This window comes from Atractosteus spatula, chromosome 1 (genome assembly GCF_055471065.1).
Source record: "Atractosteus spatula isolate fAtrSpa1 chromosome 1, fAtrSpa1.hap1, whole genome shotgun sequence".
NCBI lineage: Eukaryota > Metazoa > Chordata > Actinopteri > Semionotiformes > Lepisosteidae > Atractosteus > Atractosteus spatula.
This window is the reverse complement of record NC_142706.1, coordinates 72,872,896-72,892,902: the sequence shown is the minus strand read 5'-3', so window position 1 is coordinate 72,892,902 and position 20,007 is coordinate 72,872,896. Positions and strand designations below refer to the sequence as shown.

The 20,007-nt window shown below is 43.1% G+C and overlaps 1 protein-coding gene across 5 annotated transcripts in view; it reads left to right on the top strand.

The window, feature by feature from the left end:
* Nucleotides 1-251: 251 nt before the first annotated feature.
* Nucleotides 252-20,007, top strand: part of fgfr3 (fibroblast growth factor receptor 3) — a 78,319-nt gene continuing 58,563 nt past the window's right edge. For 3 of the 5 annotated variants that reach the window (XM_088918833.1, XM_088918826.1, XM_088918809.1), the window contains exons 1-2: nucleotides 255-841; nucleotides 8,523-8,803. In XM_088918833.1, the coding sequence (XP_088774959.1) occupies nucleotides 8,635-8,803 (169 nt within the window). In that variant the 5' untranslated portion in view covers nucleotides 255-841; nucleotides 8,523-8,634. Of the gene's footprint in view, nucleotides 842-8,154; nucleotides 8,216-8,522; nucleotides 8,804-20,007 lie in introns of those variants that run through there. The other 2 variants (XM_088918818.1, XM_088918842.1) reach the window with 2 other exon arrangements.

Below are 20,007 nucleotides of genomic sequence, written 5' to 3'. Positions count from 1 at the left end.
TATTGCCAGTACAACTCATAACAAGAGACAATGGTCTGTAAACTATTTAAGCTCTGCAGTTCTAAAGAGAGTTAAGGAACGAGGCACACGGGAGCGAGTTAAATTGTCAAAGCCTAAACATTTATTTAAGGGGTGACTGAATGTTGGAAACGGGGACAGGGGGAGGTACCGCTGCCGTAGCCTCCGCCCCGTTTCTCCCCGAATTTTATCGCGCCTGCTGCCTTTAAACTCTCAAGGGGGCTGGGACAAGCACAGCACTCGCAGAGGGTCTAGAGGCTGAAATCTGATCCTTGCTAATTTTTTTTTTCTGGTGCCTTCAGCCCCGGGCTGCCAGTGCAGGTCTGCGAGCCAAGCTTTCACACACACTCGCGTCCGCGCTAGTAACTGCGCTCACACTTTTTCAAGCGGAGCAGAGCAGGCGGGCATGAACAGCCTCCTGTCCGGAGCGCTCTGCCGGTGGAAGCTATCACCCGTCTCACACTCGGCGCACGGCTCAGCGGCGCCCCAGACACTAGCCATTCGTTTACAGGAGAAAAAGAAAACGTGGGCATAGAGACAGCGGCGAACGAACTACGTGGTTTTAAGGGATTGTTGAATTTGGAAGCTTCCTTGCCACTACCAGAAGAAGAAACTCTTTCTGGATATTGTGTGTGTGTATGTTTTTTTTCCGCTGCTTGTGATTCTCCAGTGCGGGTTTGGGCGAAAGGATTTTTACAGCTACTGTTACTGTATAAGAGCACATTTGTGACTGACCCCGATTTCTTGGTCAGTCAGTACACTTTGACAAGAATTGTGACCATTGGGAACTCATCCGGCGAAGACTTCTGTCAGTCTCCTGCGGGTTAGTAGTACTTTCATTATTATTAAGAATAGTTTTATCTTACCCATACAGACTGGGAATGCCGTGTCGTTTTGGTTGAGGCCATTAAAATAATTGCATTATATTTTCCACTGTAATTTCTCGATTTTCTCACGATTCTTCCGTGTTTCTACTATTCCTCAATTTGAGCTGCTGTTTCTCGTCCAGTCGCACGGTTTGGTATTGTACAGTAAAATGAACGAAACGGGAGGCCACTTTCAGTTGTTAGTCACTTAAAAGGATTGTGTTTTGCTGTACGCGGTAGCCGGTTTCTATAGCCGATGTTTGGCACAGATCTCGGTAAACTTTGGCATCTGTCGAAATGGTCGTTACTCGAGATTTTGCGTTTACTACCTTCAGGACAGTAGAAAACTAGTATGAATTAAATTCATACTGAAGTCTTTTCATGGTATAATTGCGGACCTTTGAAAATGTTCTCCCATTCCAATAAAAGCCCAGACAGTATTTTTATGTGTTCTGTCAGTTAAAGATGCGAACAAGGAACAGAGTAAACTGAGGTCTGTTCTACCGAAACTGCTGGTTTATTGCTCTTGAAATCACAGGAAGAGCACAGGTTGTAGCCTCGGCTTTTTATTGATTTTACTGTCTTTGGGTTTTATGTGGTTCATGAACGCAGTGTTTAAACGCAGCCTGCTTTTGCAGGATGACATGAAAAACTATCGCAGCTCCCACCGACCGACTGTAAACGACCTATCTCTTCCTTTGCATTCAAATGTCACACTTTAGCAAACTTGTATTACTTCATTGTATTGTCCCCTATGGAAACCTATGTGCTTTTCAGGCAGGTGAAAGACACGACACGATACACACTACATTCAACACATCATGAACCCAGTAGCAATTGCGAGACACGTTTATATATTCTCACCAATACGCGTGGGAAGTGAGCAGGTCTGCCGATGTTCTTTCCGAGGGCTCTCGCTGGGACCATAGTGTGCGCGCCCTTTCTGCTCACTCTTGTTATTATTCTGTGTAGCGTAAAAAGCCAAGCTTTATGCAAAACGGCAGGTCTCGGCCGCGGTACAGTAAACTCGGGGCAGGGGAAGGGTCAGTACTTACAAGTGGGCGCACAGCTTGTCCACTTCAACACGCGTTACACAGGTCTACTAGGAGTAGAGACCTGACGGGTTTTTTTTTTCTGATCAGATTTCACAACATATATTTTCACCGTATAAAGGATGTCGGTGAAATGAAGTTATGAAGCCAGGTATTTTAAGAATGCGTGTCTCTTAACGTCAGCCATTAAAACAGCAAACCAGCGTTCTCACGGTAGAAAAGAAGAAATAAATAAGAGAAGCAGGCGGCAAGAAATTCTAGGTGGACGCCGCAGGGCCCGAGAGAAGATTTGTAAGGAGTGTCACAAAACAATAGCGCAACTAGAGCGTTGGTTTCGTTGAGTCTTAAGAAGTCTGAAGCGCATGCAAAGCCTCTGTGTGATACTTTTTGTTTCAAGGCGCAATGATATATTTATCTCTCTATAGCCTGTATTGTATTTTTCCCTGTGCGCACATATAAGCATATGTATTTAATATACCCGTATTTGAAACGACGTTATAAAATATAGTAAAACAGAACACTAATAAAAAAAAGGTATTTTTCTCACACAGCTTTAACAGACTACTCACCTCGTTTTGCAAGTAAACTACGGTGTCATGACAGATGACTCATTAAAATTCAGTTAGTTTGTAATTAAACCTCAGGTATTTACTTCACTAAACGACACTTCTTGCACAACATCCCAGAATTAAGCCTATTTGGAGTATACATTAGACCACAAGTCCTTCTACACGTGTAACGAATTCATGATCTGCGTTTTGGTCTTTTGAGTGTGGCGTATTTGGCTTTGGGAGTGACAAGGTCATTCTAATGCGTGGAGTGGCAGTACCTATAAAGTCATAGGCGAGCAATTGGTTTCTTCATAGGCAAGTTTACTCTACCATTGAAGGATGTTGAGGGTAGTAGTCAAGGGAAACGCGTTAGCGATAATATATGTGCTGTATATATATCTCAGATCGGCACAAGTCAGATTGAAAAAATGCGGACTAAGAAAACGTCTTCATTAAAAACGCGCTACGAATCCATCGCCTTTAACATCACAGCAGACGAACTTGGCTTGTAATTTATCATGTAGACTTCGGGAAACCAGATACAGGCAATAGCCTAAGTACTAAGGGTGGTGAAGCGCTGGGCAAGTATTTGGCAACGAGAAAACGTAAGATAAACAGAACCTTACACTGAAACTGATGTAGGTCGTTTTCTGAAGCTGCCTGCTGTTCTCCCACCCCAATTACAGATGAAGACGGTTTGAAGCATTAGTATGCTCTTACAGATTTGCTCTGCCCACATGACTTTTGCATTTTCAGGTCAGGATTTGTTAACATACTATTTTTTTAAAAGGTGCACTTGGATCTAAGAATAGCGAAGTTTCTGTGTTGTGGTACATTTAAACATTACCGTCATTTGGGCACTCAGTGAAACTCTTTATCAGCTCACCGCTGTGATTGATGCTATACGAGAGCACCCAGGTTAAATATCTTTGAGTCATTTATTTTTGGGGATCACTTTAATTTTTATCTCACCCTCGCCTTTTTGTGCGAAATGGCGAAGATTTATTTTAAATATATCTCGAAAATTATCATCTTTAATTGTAATTTCTGGTATTTTTTGCCTATTAATATGAATCACGTATATCGTTTTACTCTTACTATGTTTATATATTAATGTATGTATTATATATTGCAAACATTTTTGGCATACCTATGCCAGCAATAATTAATTGCATTTCAGGTTTGCAAAGCATATCTACATTTTTTAAAAGGTAAATAAGTTCATTTTAATTAAAACCCAGTTGTGGAACAGCCACTTTGTTTTTTAATCCTTCTGAAAAGGTCTTAGTGTGGGTACAATTTAAATAATAATGATTATTGTGCTGTATTGTTTGTTTAAGCCCTTCAGAATAGTGTGTTATCAGAGATGAAAGAAAGTGGAAATGAGAAAAAAAAGTAAAGGAGGGACTGTTTCTTCAGCACGGCACTCCAGATGCAGTTTTGCAAGTCGAAAGGGAGGTAAATTTAAACTAGCTGTTTTCAATTAAAGTTTCTCTCTGCAGCAGCTACCACGACACAACAGAGTTCCTCCAGAAGAACACAGACTGCTAAAGCTAAACTGGTTTTAATGGGCAGCTTGGCGTTAGTGTTTCAGATCAGAATAACCACCACCAGTTCAGAGCCCTTCAGCTGCCAGCCATTAAAATAAACAGGGGCAACACACATTTTCCAGATTGGAATGAAATTGAATAGACGGCAGGGCTAATGTTTAAGCTGTGAACATCTTGAACTCATGAACTGGGAGACGAGACACTTTCATACAGTATGTTTAATGATAGCCTGTCTTAGACCACCCTTCATGTGCTTCTCAGAATTTTGTTGCCTTTGAGAAATGTTTTTAAAATTATACCGCAAAGCTCAAAGATGAGATCATGGACCTTCGTACTTTATTGATGGCTACTGTGATCTGGCCAACATGCCATCGATCCCTCAAGAGCTATTGTAGTGTCCTGAACTGGAAAATCCTTTTCTAATTCAATTTTGGGTTTTCCCTATCAGATAAAATCTGGTTGGAAGATGATATAAATAAACCAGAGGGATAAGAGCTAAGCAGAAGAAAGTCTGTATTGGCACAAGATATACATCATGCCGTCATTATTGAACTTATTGGAAACATCACCCTACTTGGTAACACTCACGTATTACCACCGCCTTTTTTGGCCAAATGCACAGATAAAAAGTTATTAACTAATTGATCAATAATAATCTGAGGACTGATTTCCTGCAGAATGCTGAATCCATCCCAGAAAGGATCTGTTGTTGTGCTCTGCAAGTAAAAACTAATTATACAGTATGGAATACCTCAGAGCTGTCCAGTCACACTCTTTGTGTCTCTGTAGAAATGCAGAGCACATCAGCCAAGTCCAAATACCTCACTAAAGTGCACTGGAGTTGTGTCTGTATGAATGTCATTCACAAGCATTGTCTTGTTGCCAGTTTAACACGCAAGTTCTTTACTTAGTTTGCTGGCAGTCAGTAAATGCAGAAATTGGGGAATTGGGGGAATGCACATTTAGCCCATTCTAATCTAAATATTGCCTTTAAAGACATGCATGATAACATGTGCACCTCCTCTTCTGTTTAGGCATTCATTTTCATGACACTGGCCTTAATTGAGACTGAGGTGTACTCCACGTGTTTCTACAAGTCTCTTATCATTATCCTGTTTGTTTTTTACAAAGTAATAATCAAGTCATTTCTAAAAGTGCTTCCTGTTGGAGTTCCAGTTTTACAAGACTTTACCAGGTGTTGCTTAGTAGTCTTTTTCTGTTTCCCCCCATTTTTATTTCAAAGTACAGGAAGGAGTAATAAAAACCCAATGTGATCTGGGCTCTCATTCAGTCTTCCTATTGCAAAATGGCAGCTTTTGTAATACACCAGACATCCCTCTTTGAAATTAGTTATTGTAGGGACAAGGCAAAGCAAAAAAATCTATAATTGTTTCTAATATAAGGGGAAATGAATGCTTTGGAGTTCATATACAGAAGCCTTGTAAGGTAAGGGAATAACCAAGGCCGTTGTGCCAGCGTTTTACTGTGCTTTTCAAGTCGCTCTGGTGGAAACAAAGCTCTGGGTGGAGAGTCCAGTGCTTGGCAGTGTGTTCTCTCCCTGTTCTCACAGCCTCCTCTGTGAGCTGCTCCCCGAACTCCGGTTAATCTGTAGGGATCTCGCGTTCTCTCTGAAGTGCATCCCTGCAAACGAAAGCCCCTGCAGGTTCTTGACCTGACTGGCTGGAGGCGACCCCACTAGGGGGCTGATGGGAGGACAAAGATCGTCCTCAGTGCCACAGCGCATGGCTCCAGGAAAGACAGATGGTTCTTATCGAGCCTTTCCAGGGAAGACAAATGGTCCTACTGGCTGTGTTTGACACTGGGACTTGGGGTTTCTGTGATTCAAAGCTTGTTACCCATTTTGCAGTATGTGTGGCTAATCTTTGTCCTGTTTTTGTTTTGGGAGGGGGTGGTGATACTGATAGCAGGACTAGTTGTAATAGGAGGGCCTTTTGAGGTCAGTTACTGAGTATATATGCAGTACTTGGGCAAACTTCTTTTACATAGGTGAAAGAAGAAGGCGAACTGTTGAAAAACAATAAGCATTCTTTGCATGTTAAAAATATTATTCCAAAGCCTTTTTAAAATAAGTGCTATGTGATTCTTCCACACTAGTGCTTTAGGAACTCTGTACAGTCAGTGCATTTTCTTAAAAAAAGATGCGAGTTAGCTCTAGTGTAGTGACTGGGGATATCTGGCTCTTGGAGAACTGTGTGAGCCATTAAAACAAGCTGAAACATTTACTATAACAAATATGCTGCAAGAAATTAAACAATCATGGAGGACTTCAGAACACAAATATCGAATTGCGAGTGGAATGAAGAATGATTGATTTTCTTTCCATAATTTAATTGCTAGTTCCGGTTTAAATGCCCATTTATTGGCATAAACTGGCCGTAATTTGTTTTGTTTTTATCTTGTGCATCTTGCTCTGTTCACATTAAGATGTTATATCCTAGACATGTTGTAATTTAGAGAGTAGTTTACTACATAACAAGATATGGCTTAGCGGATTCAGACAGATATCTAAACGTGTGTGCTTGGAGAAGAGCGTTATCTTTGTCCTGAGCTCTTGCTTGTTAAAATAAATGTGTTGTCTGTCAAAGAACATTGGCTGTAATTACACTCAGATCAACTAAAGATTATCAGGCAAATAAAATACTACCCAGATATAACAGGCTGATATCCACGTCCATCTGTTTTTATCTCATTGATCAAATCCGGGGTCGCAGGGCACCGGGAGCTTATCCCAGCCAGCCACGGGTGCAAGGCAGGATAGACCCTGGAGGGGCACACAGGCACACACTCACACCAGGGCCAGTTTTCCAAGAAACTGGCCCTTAAGGCCTACCAGCCTGTCTTTAGCCTGTGGGGTGCTGTCTGTGCGGAGTGTGCATGTTCTCCTTTAGCCTTTGACAAGCCACCTTTAAAGGCGCTATATAAAATAAAGTTTCTTATTATTTATTACGGGAGGAAACTGGAGCACACAGGGGAAAGCCACACAGGCTTGGGGAGAACATGCACACTCCACACAGACAGCACCCCAGCAACTGAACCCAAGGCCCCAGCGTGGCGCGACAGCAATGCTCACCCCTGCGCCACTGTGCCAGGCTTGCATTGCCACTGCCAGCTGTGAGGGGCAGCAATGCTTGATATACGCATGCTTTACTAAAACTTGTTTGTACTTCTAGTTTTCAAGGAGCCTTTCACCACTTAATCAAAGGTTTCAGCTATTGTCTTCAGCAGTTAAGAGAGCCAACATACAGCATAAGCAAGTTTTTAGAATACAAGGAGGCATTATTCCAGAGCAGAGTTAGACTCTGTTCTTGTAGTATGTCTGATATAGCCTTGAGAGAGAATTTCTGGAGTTTTATCTGTTACAGTGCAGTAGAGCATTTCCAATGCTGATGCCAGTGTTATCAGAAGGTTAGGTGCTCTAAACATGGGCCTTCTTTGAGATTAGATAAGACGGCCTAAAAAAACCAGTATCATCTCGCTAGTTGGAATTAAATTGATCTGTGAGCCCCGAAGAAAAGCTTTGCTCAAGGTTTCTCTATCACATTCACAGACCCTTGAGCTCTTATCCAGTTGAATAAATAAACCTTGTTTTAGAATCTGGGCTTCTTTTCACCCAAAGCAGGAGGCTATGAACCAGCTTTTGTTCTAGTGGTGTTAAAGAACTTCTGTCAACATGAGATTAAGGTACCAACCTTAATTTTTTTCTACAGTAATGAAATGAGAAGCACACAGAAGCACATTTAAGAACACAAATTCCTGAGCTTAAAGAAGAGAGAATCTTTGTACCTTTCTTCATGTGTTGATGAAGCTGAAGTTTTTTCAGGAGCAATGAGGGAACAAATATACCAGAACACTCATGACAGGCACTTTGTCCATGTGCATGTGGAATTGGCTCATTTCATTTCACACCAAAGCTGCCCTGAGGCCACCCTTTCCCAAATCTGTCTGCTCCAGGCCCACAGAGCTTGGCTTGTTGATTTTACCCATCAGGCCGTGTTCGCTTAGGGTAGATCAGACTGTGGAATGTTAAGATGGGTCTGATACTCCTGCACCTCATGTTGTCGTTCTTGTTTTCCATAAGAAATTATCCACGTTCAATCCCAGGCTGTTGTGCATATCAATCCAGAAGTCCAATCAGCTGCCACTGTTCTGAGTTTTACGTAAGAAGAAACTGGTGTCATGCTATTTTTGCTGGGTTAATTCCGGGATGTATCCTAATCAAGATATTTAGTGCGCCACCAATGAAAACATTACATCATATTATTAACTGAGAACGCGATCAAAGCAAAGCCAATGCGTGCCCCCAGGACATGATTTACACACACATTCTTTGCACATCTCTCACTCTCTCTCTATATACACTATGTATGTATGCATTAAGATTCACATTAGCAAGCTGACACAGGATGTGTTTCAGCCCCAGTGTGCGGAACCATGATCGCTCTTTTCCCACCCTCTGTTCTCCAGCTCCCTGGCGCTGCGGCCGCCCCGTCTCCCCTCCTGCGCCACCGCCGAGCGAGGCCGCCCGGGTACAGGGGCGGGAGGGTGCTGGGCTCCGCGAGGAGCATGCACCCGCGGGATGCGTGAAGTCGGGTGGGGCCGCAGCAGTCGACGTCTCTACGCCCCTTCCAGAGGAATGATTGCCCTGTGGTGCGCCCTCTGCTCCTGCTTCGTCATCGTCCACAGCGTACCCGCTGCCCGGCTGCCCACCGCCCAGCCTGCGGAGAAGGCGACGGTCAAGCCCACCGGTAAGAGAAGACGACACCCGTGGGGGGGAGCTATGAAAATACCAGAACATGCATCCACAGCACATTTAATGTTAATGTAATGTAATGTTGCTTTCTTGGCACTATACAATTTCTTGCATTAGGAATTTGTTTTTTCGCATACCCCAGCTTGCTCTCCAGGAGACACACACAGGGAGAGAATCCTGGGGTCAGAGTGCAGGGTCAGCCATTGTACAGCGCCCCTGGAGCAGTTGGGGTTAAGGGCCTTGCTCAGGGGCCCAAGGGAGTAGGATTCCTCTGCCGGCTGCAGGATTTGAACCGGCAACCTTCCAGCCACAGGCGCAGATCCTTAGCCACAGAGCCACCACTCCGCCCAACTGTGCCCATTTAACGCACAGTATTAGCATGATGGCCTAATAGGACCACTTCCATATTGCAGGCAGGGCTTAAAACAGTTCTGAGGGCATTTTACAGTTTCAGTGTTTGTTTTACTGCAGAGCTGAGGCTCAGCTGTAAAATTATCTTGGGTTTTGCCTCCCAAGCCTTGATGCAGTCGGGCTCTTTTATGACAGGCCCCGGTGAGCAATTGCACCACTGCATCAGCTCAGATTAAAGGGTGGGGAGAGGCTCCCTGTTATCAGATCTTCCCACAAGTTCACACTGCCAGAGCTCTCCAGCAGCTTGTTTAGAAATGACTGAAACACAATACTCGAGGCTCTTGATTAAAAATCAGAAACTGGCTCGATCCTAGCCTGCCTTTCCTCTTGTCCAAAAACCCCTGGTTCATTAGTTGTTCGTTCTGTGTTTGAAACTTCAGTGCAGGCAGTTTTTACAAAAAAAATGTTTTGGGCAGTTTTGTAGAATGTTCACTAACAGATATCATTTTAAGCCAGCCAGTCTGTTGGCGGGCTTAGCCTTGCTTTCGTAAGACAGAGCTGTCATCCAATCCGTGCTTGGCTTTGCCCCAGAGTTAAACTTTCTTTTTTAAAAACAAGCTTACCTTTCTTGTGTGACCGCGGTGTGTGAAAAGAATAAAAATGACAATTAACAGAAAAGGGTTTGGAACGATGTCACATATTGTGCCTCTCTGTACTGGGAGATGCTGTGCTGAAAGCAGTGCGAGATCGCTTGAGTGTTTTTCTCTGATCTTTATCTCATGAGATAACTCAAGCACTGCCAGTTTGGAGGTGTCACTGTAACTCCTTTTATAAGCGATCAACGGAGTATGCAGTACACTGTAGGTGATCTGCATTACCCAGAAGCCAGCTCTCTCTTTCCTTAATGTTTCCAATGGGCATCTGATGCACACAGATGGAATATCAGTGGGAATAAAATGCCAATCGTTTATCTGCAGATGGCAAATTTCGTTCCTCTTCCCAGCATCAGGAATTTATCAACGGCCACATGCAGCTCCCAGCAAATCCCAGCAACATTTTATTCAATTTAAGATTTCAAACTTATTTCAGATGTCTACGCTGAAGCAAAGTGTCAGTGAAACAACTTAGGCAATCCACATTTTCCCAAAAGATCCCATTATTCCTTACGTGTGACCGGAAGAGTGTGACGGATTGACCCTAGCCTGCCTTCTCCCCAGAGTGCAGCTGGTCTCTGAATAAGACAGGCAATACCACTGAATTGTGTTTAAGAGTTTTCGGTTTTGGCTGTCTTGAGAAAAGCAATATTTGACTTGCTGTTGCTGAAGCAGAACTGTTCTTTCAAAACTCATATGATTTAGTCCACAGTGGGCGCTGTGCACTCCCTGCAAGAACTGACAGTCAAGTGCACAAACTTGACGAACACCAGCTTCCAGTTGTTCCTCTCCGTCTCTCGTGTCGTTTGCCGAGTGGGTGAGAAATAACATTTCCAAACACAATCCTTGCCATATCTAAACATGAGCAGTAACACACCGTGATCGGATTTGCTCTCTTTTGCAAGCTACTCCAGGAAATGGACAAAATAAAAAAAAAAAAGAAATGATCCTTAAATACTGCATTTTGTGAAATTTTACAAAAATAACTCTCTCATTGTACAGCTGGGTGACAGCTTTTAAAACTTCGCTAGGTGAATACAGAAGAAAGCATGAAATGAGCAAGGCATATATTTTTAATAAATAAAGCCTACTTTGTATATACTGAATGGTTAAATTGCACAAAACCCATAGCATATGTTGCATTTTTAATGCTTCTTTGTATATATATACACATTAAGCTCACACTAATGTTTTATGTAATGTAATGTTTTATTATTAAAAATAATTCCCATAAGTAAAATGCAAGTCTTTTAAAGTACTGTATTTAATTTGAGTATATTAGTTGCAACAAATGCACCTTCTGAAGCTCTAGGGCTAAACACCCTTAGAGGGTGTGTGTGAGTGTGTGAGTTTGTGTGTGGTTCAAAAGCTAAAGGAATCCCCTTTAACCTGCTTCTTCAATTAACACTATAAATCACACCAGGGGTTGTTTTTGTCATTAAAAGAACGGTAATAAAACACCCTATTCTGAATGTAATTCACTAGGGCTCATTTTTCACAGCTTAAATGAGCTGATTTATGGGCGACACCTCAGCACATCTCACGGCGCCGCTGCTGAAGAGTTTGTGCCGAATTGTAAAGAAGGTGGGCGGGGCTCTGGCTCCTCCGCCCCCTCCCTGCGCCAGCTTCGAGACGCGTCCTGCCAGCACACAGGACAAAGCACATTTCTGAACGTTGTCGACTCGCAGCCTGTACCTGTATGAAGTAAACAAATCAAAGGGGAAATCATGAAGTGAAAGGCATGTATTGCAATTTTGGCTCTGTATGAAAAAGCGTTAGTCAGTTAGCTAAAAGTTTGTGGGGTTTTTTTTACTGACTTTTTAAAATCCATCTGTGACAGACAGGGTTTCATCTCGTCACATTTTTTAAGAAATCCGAAGTTAAATATAAAGGGTGTTTCTTAAGCAGGATAAGCATTTTTTTATATTTCACAGACTGAAGTCCATTTCCATGACTGCAGAGGTGGAATTAATTTTATAAAATTAATAATTTCGCTTTACATGTTGGATCAGTGCCAACATGAAAAAATCATTAGGACATATTCGTTGGATACATGCAAAACAGGACAATTTAAAAAAGTGTATTCATTGCTGTTGTTTTAAATTTTCTCTGCTTCTTCCAACTCCTCTCATCCAATTTTCCAAATGAGCATTTCAGGAAAAATAACACTGCATCCGTGTTTTCTGTAGTGAATTGTTTCTTTGCTGCATAAAGCACTTCTCTATTTTTAAAATTTTACAATTATTTTCAGAAGAATACGGGAGGTGATTAGGATAAGGAACCTTTGAAAATCACCTTGTCAATGTCTGTTTAGCAGTAGACACACCTTTGATGATTACTGTCAAAGACAGAAGTTAAAGTGATATTTGTATTTGTAAGGAGTGGGGGTTTCATTAATCCCTATCAAGTTCAACTCTTGCATTTTTAACACTTCATCTGACATAACTTTATTAATAATCCAAACCAGCAACCTGCTATTTCTTTTACTCGGATACCAGTATGAGTAAAAGCTTTTGAGTCTCACAGTAATAATAAAACTGTGAACAGTGGAATCAGTAATAGCTGCTGGAAAAACTAGTTGGGTGTCAAATTTTAAAAATAAAAATTAATTTTCTAATCCCAACCGATGGTATTAATTGACCAAACACTGCTAACTATATCAACTTTTTCTTTAAAGTAAAAGAACCTTCCAGTTGACATAGTTTGGGGTTTATTGCCCCAAAGCACCTGAAACAAGATATCCTCTAAATTGATAAACCCATTGGAGATTTGTACTGGCAACTGGCAAATAGGCTCCATAAATATTGTTCCTGTATAATTCCATAGGGAAAGCTGCACTATGTCTAATTTCCCTGTCTCTCACCAGCACCAGTCTTCAATTACTCTAGCACTGATCATGAAAATTAGGAGGACTGCATGACAATATTATCGACCTCTTGTCGTTTGTTTTTTAGAAAACTTGAAAATACGTATTTTTTTTCAGCTGGAATCCAAAAACCAACTGAGTGACATCATTTATATAAGAAGGTTTCTTTTCACCTAAAATTAAACAGCTGTATCAGTCGAGATACTGCCTTCTTGTTTGGAATATTGTGTTAGTCTCTCGATTCTGTCAAGCTGAAGCGCACAGAGGATCTGGCCATGTATGATGACATCTACGCACATCATATATTATTTGTCAATGACTGCCGGTAGGGTAGAATCAGGCAAGACTGTGGTTGGTGCGTGTGCTCTTCCACTCTCTAATCAAAGCTCCCATGAAGGAGAAGGCCTGTTGGTGCAGCAGCATGTGTGACTGCCAGCACGGTCTCCCAGGAGGAGCCTGATAGCTCTGCAGCTCTCACACAGCCCCACTGGGAGCTGCTCCGCCCCTGGCAGGGTGCAGGCAGATGGCAGCTTGTGAGCTGCAAGCAGTCCAAACAGAAAACAAGGAAGCCCCCCCCCCTTCCCTGCGTTTTACTCTGGTCATTTTCAAGCCCTGCTACCAGCAGAACAGCGTGATTTTTTTTTGTGAATGAAAACTGAAGAAAACTCAAAAGTGAATGACCTCCACACTGAAATCTTCTCCAGCTGATTGGAGCGGATGGTTCCTGCTGGTGTTGTTGTTGTTTGATTTGTTTTCTCCATCCTGTGGTTAGTCCATTCGGTTCAGGCTGCCCGAGAGCTTGACCCCACCTCCCTAGTGTCCCACTCTTAATTGCTGCTAGTAATGAGCTCAGTCTGTCAGTGTAGAGAGACATGCTATATACACTCACCACTGCATTAATTATGTTGTCCTCAAAACCACAAACAGCCCGTTATTAATTGGCTGCACAAGGGCAGCATGGTGCTACAGCAGTTAGCACAGTGCTGGGGCCCTGGGTTCAATTTCAGACTTGGGGTGCTGTCTGTGTGGAGTCTGCATGTTCTCTCCATGTTCATGTGGGTTTTCTCCCACAGTCCAAATACATACTGGTAGGTGAATTGACTTCTCGGAAAACTGGGCCTGGTGTGAGTGCATGCATGTTTGGTTCACTGTGTACCCCTCCTTATCAGGATGGGCTCCAGCTCCCCTCCCACCCCAACTGTTATGAAGCAGAGAATGGATGGGTGTGGGGATGCCAAAATGCTGCCTTGCATTGGTTTAAAATGGAGGGATTTATGTGATCTTTTTTTTGGGGGGGGGGGTAACTTAATTTTGTTAGATACCACCCTGCACCGCTGGGCCCACTCCCTCCGCTGCCCGACTATGGCGATCTGTGAACAGGCAGCAGGTGGGCTAGGGCCTGGCCGGGTCTCCTCTCGGGCTGGAACGCCAGGCTGGCTGCAGGAGGAGACTCAGCCCGCCCAGTACCACCGTCAAGGCGACTTTATAAAAGACGCCATTCAGTGTGGAAACGGCGTGGCAGTGCAGAAATGTGTCGACTGCACGGGGTCACAGAGTTGCAAACCTAAATTGACCTATTCCTGCTGCACTGCTCACTTGCTGTAACATACTTCTGTCACCTAAGTAATGTGAAAACAATCAAGTTTCTAGTATTAGCTTCTAGTGTGGGATGGTGTCGGAGGCCATCGACTGCCAAGGTAGAGTATCTACCTTATCTATTTAAAATGTAGAAAGATGTTCTACTTTTTAACAGCTTAAGAAGGCTCCACAGACACATTTTGCTTTCTTTCTTACTGCTTTCCACCTAAATACAACATCAGTGTCTTAACGTGGCTACAGTGTTATGTCTGAATGTCTGACATTACTAAACTGCACCCTTTCTGTAGTGCTGTAAAAGCTTTGGTTCAGCATTTTGTCTGGGAGGAGGTACCCACACGCAGCATTGCAGCAACATTTAGAGATGCTGTTGCAACATTTTGCGTCAGCTGTTGTTAACAGGACAGGGATGCTACAGCCCAATCACGTCTGTTGTGCCCACAGCGAGTCAAGTCTGGAAGACTCCCCCCAGTCCATTAGCTAATGCCAGAGCTCAAACACACACTCTGGCAGCTCATCCTGCCTCCATGAGACCTGTCCTCGGTTGAACTCAAGAACACCCATGTATTTAGTTTAGTTACTCTTTAATTTTTCACAATTTTTTTCTTTATTTTGCAATCAAAGAGTTGTGAAGTGTGCTTGCATTCTGGCTTTTTTTTTTATAACCCATGTGATGGATTTAGACCTAACATGTGTCTCCTTTCATTCAACAGAAAAGGCAAACACGTACAGAAGTTTTAATTCTTTAACTGCCTGCGTTGCAGATTTCTAACTCCAGATCCCGCTGCCCAGCACAAAAGATTAGTAAGAATTAAATTTTGAATTGCTCACCTTAAGTAACCAAACCTCCATATTTGAATGTTTATTTAATTGGAAATTTTCTCCTGCCAAAATAAATCTTCATCACTTTTCACATCAAGGTATTAATTTATACACAGCTCACAGTAAGCATTAAGAGGTAATCCTCACCAATCAATACCCCCCCCCTAGTGATTTACAAGTCTTATACATCTTTGCTTCCTTAGGGTGGTCTTTTACACAGTACAGTATTTACGTGCCACTGCAAGGACTATCTGCTAGCATTTGGACAGGATTATTCCTCTTCAGTCTTCCATTCTGAACTACTGCAAGACGCGTCCTTTTTTACTGGTGCGGAAAAGTGTTTTCAGATTAACAAGGAAACAAATGGCAAAGCCTTGCAAGGTGTAGCCCGAAGAAGCATCACTCCCATAACAATAAAACGCAGGTTTCCTGTGCGCCGCAAGACAAAAAAAAGGAAAAGGAGTAGATTTGGCAGCACATGTCATCCAGCTGACAAATCATGTCTTACGTTAGTGTAGTAGTATTGCGTGTTGCCGCTACCTGATGTTCCTCATTAACGTTAAGGGGAACAATACGGAGGCATTCGCTCACGTGCTCTAGCTGTTAGCATCCTGCTTCACATCAGGCACCACTGAAAGAAGTGGTGTGGGGGGGGGTCCAGCCCTGGACCGGGATCAGAGCAGGGAAAAACAAAAGGGACAGACAGGGAGAGAGTGGGTCCACAGGACAGAAGACTGGTATCTGAAGGATTTACACAGCCTTAGCCAACTGGCACTGGGCAGAATAACATGGAAAAAGTGTGATCAAGCAAGAGACTGGCGCCAAAGGAGAGCATGCCCACAGACACTGATGACGATGATGAGCTGAGCCTTAAAAAAAAAATCATTGCTTTTTTCTGCTGCATGGGGTCTGCATCTGGGAGTGAGTGAACGATGTCGGACTCAAAACAATAATAAAGATTTAAGAATCACAACGAGTTCTAAACAGGGACGGTTTCTGAAACCCCACAGGGCAGCAATGACGCCTGGGCCACCTGTACACAGTTGTTCCTTTACACAGAAGAACCCCTCTCCTGTCCCTGTTGGTTTTAGGCTCAGTTTGTTGGGGTCAAGAGGCTGCGAGGATTTATACATCTTCCTGCTGTGAATTCTTCCGTTAATATATGAAAATACGGTACGTCTCCGGTTTATGTTTCTGTGAAAAGCATAGAAGATTGAAGTCGGTGGCAGCAGTTTATTAGGGAAAAAAACCTGAACAGTTTTCCCACAGCTGATTAATGGTTATCGGCGTCTTAACTAGAATTGTAGGTTTAATGAATAAGGTACAGCGGGTAACTCGAGTCGAGCTAGGCTTAGCCAGAACCCCACTGGAGCAATGAACGGAGAATCCAGTGAATGTGAGCTGGCGGTTATTAAAAACACCTGGGAAATAAACTCCCAAAAGCGTAACAAAAAAAGCGATAAATGGTGTGTGTGTGTGTGAGAGTGAGGGAAGGTTTGGTCTGGCAGCATAATAAACAATGTTTTACATACCTTTCGGAGAACTTCAGCGCCGCGGCTGGCGTTAGCCATCTTACAAGACACGCCTCACTCCTCATGCTAAGAATGGTAAAGAGACAAAAAATATAATAATAAGCATCGATCTCACACAGGAAGACGTGCGAAATAACCTCCTAAAAGATTGCTTCCCAGCGAAAGTTCCTAAGGTAGTTTGAATTATTCCATTAAATTTAATTAGGAAATATTCGGGGTTTGATTAATTCCGGGACTCTAATTAGCAGGTTCTAATTGTTACCTACTGGTGAAAATGTAACACTGAAGAAAAGGGTAATCACTGCCCTCTTCTCCTGAAATCCCACCAGCGGGAAAAAAAGCAGTTTCTGTTTCGTCAACGACCCCCTTCAGACCTGTACAGGCTGAGTGCGCCGTGCAGCATTCTCGAATTTATTGTGCTTTTCTTTCCTCTCATGATAGACAAGGTTAATTGCGGCATTCGTGTAAAATTTCAGATTTACCACAATTCAAACATTTAACTCGTGCTGTTCTCCAGCTCTTGTTGGATGCACGGCGTTGAGAAAAAAAACAACAACAGGTTTTTCGCTTTTTCAAAAAGTCTCTTTATAAAATGTGTCACTTTTATCTACAGTAAAGACGTTCGTTGGTTTGATGTACACCAGACCCTGACTCATAATAGGTCAGGGGAATGAGAGACAATTTCTGAAGGACAAGCTTTCTTCCGCTTTTTATTCAATCATGTGATGTCAATTAAACAATTTACTTTAATATTCTCTTAGACACATACAGGATGTTTCTTAAGGACTTCTTCAAATAATAGCTCAAGCCACTCGCTTCATTAAAGGCACAGTTACCTATGACTCACCTTGGAGCCTGGTTTGAAAACTTACAATTATGCAGCTAATTAAATAATTAGATTAATTAATAATTTAGATTATTTAAGCAGGTAATGAAATAATAAGGTTACTGGGAGATCAACTGAACAGAAACCAGAGGACACCAGTCACCCTTACTGCAGCTCCAATCTGCACTTGATTTGTGATCAGATGCTTTAAGGTAGAGCTGTAAAATTAGTTGTAGTACCACTGCTGTAGTACTGCAGTGTCACGCAGGTAAACTGCGGGGCCAGGTTAAAGACAGGTCACGACTGGGCACTGCCTGGGAGGAGTGGGGGCATGATGGGAGGATCTGACATGGAGCTGGTGAAGAGACATGAACCCATATGATGAGGCAGGGCTGCATTCCAGAGTCTCTGGGGCCGTTTATGTCTTTTCCTGTGGTTGTCAAGGCAGACTGAAAGCAAACACAAGCCTACAGATTTTGCATTTGTAGTCTGGGGCTCGGGGAGTAGTGATGTGTGTAGGGGGGTTATCACCACAGTTTCAGCACAGCTTCTATCGAAGACACTGTTTCACACTGTGTCACCACTTTCTCTGTTTATCGCGAGCACAGAAAGGCCTTCCCTCAAGCAGGCGAGCAGCATCTCCAGATCCTTACCGAAGTGTTTACTAAAACCACATTCAGCAGTGTTTCCTTGGAATGAAATGTTTCCTGTGCCAATGTTAGAAAAAAAATAAAATTAGGTCAATATAAAGTTTCAAAAGCTGCATTCTTCTGCGCCATTAAGCAAATCAAAACTTTAGCTTGACGTGAAAACAACGCTCGCTGAAAAGAGCCTAACTTGGTATCCCAGAGTTCAAAAGATGACGCCAGATGTCAAAACATTTAACGCCAGCAGTGATTCATCACAGGCCCCTTAGGAGGGAAAGTCCATTTTCTTTCTGCCACCAAAATGGCGGTGTGTTGTTTGCTTTGTGAATACAGAAACAACCTTGTTTGTAAAAGACTTTGCGAATGTTTTATGATCTAACACATGCGTGTTAGAGGAGGCAGCGAGGAGAGTTGACTTTCACTGCTGCAACATAAGGATATCAGTGAATGGAGTGTGTGTAGATCGTATGCTGTTGATATCTATGTTAGGGAGGCTCAGCAGGGTCTCCTGGCCTCCTGACCTCTGCTGTTCTGTTAAACTGTTCCGGAGTGGCTAGGTCCTGCTCAGGCGGCCTGCGCAGAGCAGAGCAGGGTTGAGACCTCTTTAGCCGATTCAAGCAGCTCCACACAGGCTTGAGAAGCGCACAGCAGGGATCGCTCCGCGGTCACGAAGGTCACAGGGTCTTTTATTCCCTGGGAGTTGTTTCGGTCAGATTGAGTTCGAGTAGGCCCTTGCTGCCCCACAGCTGAACTGTGGCCTCCTCCTTTCATTGCATGGTCAGAGGTTCTCTTTTGGATGGAAGAGGTACTTTTTTTTTACGAGCATGACAGTCATCTTCTCAGTTTGCATTATAGCTCTCTGATTTAGGCGTATTGTCCATTGCGTTCAGCATTCTTCTTTTGTATAAATATCATACTGCAGTATCCCCTACACCTGCCGCGTTATGGATCTGTATCAGCTGGTGGCCACTGCAGGCCTGACTCTTTTATCAGACAGTATTTGACTGTCTCCCACTCGCTGACTTATAAACGCACTTGAGGGCTACAATCCAAAGACGCCCCCTGGCACATCCTGCTCACCTTTTTGATTCCTATGCATGTTTCACCCAAACATTCACTCCTGCTCAAAAAATAATGCTCATAAAATTGACGAGCTTGTTCATTTAAGAGGCGTTACTCTGCACCAAGGCTCGCACAGGCATGGTTACCCATGAATTCCCAGACAGAACTCCCAGTGTTTCACATTTCAGCAGGGGTGAATCTCTGTCAATTAAATCAAAAAAGGCTGTGAGGAGATTTTGTCCAGATGTCAAGAAAGGACTTGCATGGTTAATCCTGGTCACTACTTTGGTCTCTGCGCAGAGACCAAGACCACAAGTTACACCCCAGCCAGACCTGGACCGAGAAGATTGGAAACATATTGAAAATCGAACAAAGCAAACACTCCACCTTTCTGATACTGGCGTACACGGTACAGCTTGATAAGATAAGATAATTGATAAGAGTATTTGAATCACTTAGTGACTATCAGCCCTATAACCACAATTGATCAAATGGCCTCCTAGTGCTCACTGCTCATGTTGCTCTGACTCAGGGGCATCTTTTAAGAACATCCGGTGTGAGGTTCATCCAGCAGGCTACTCTCAACTGGATTAATTGAAAGGCAGAACCGCCTCATAATTTGTATATTATATTCTGCTCTTAAACTAGGGAGACTGGCCTTTCATCCAAGACAAGCTCGTTCATACAGTGTGTTTCTTCCATTGAAACTGGGCCAGTCGTCCTTGGAATGACAATTATGGCTGCCTAAATACAGTCCCAGTTGGAGGCCAGGCTGGGGAGGGGCCGGGGGGGTTTGAAAAGACTGAAGACTCTTTGGCTTTAACAAGGCACTTTGGATGTACAG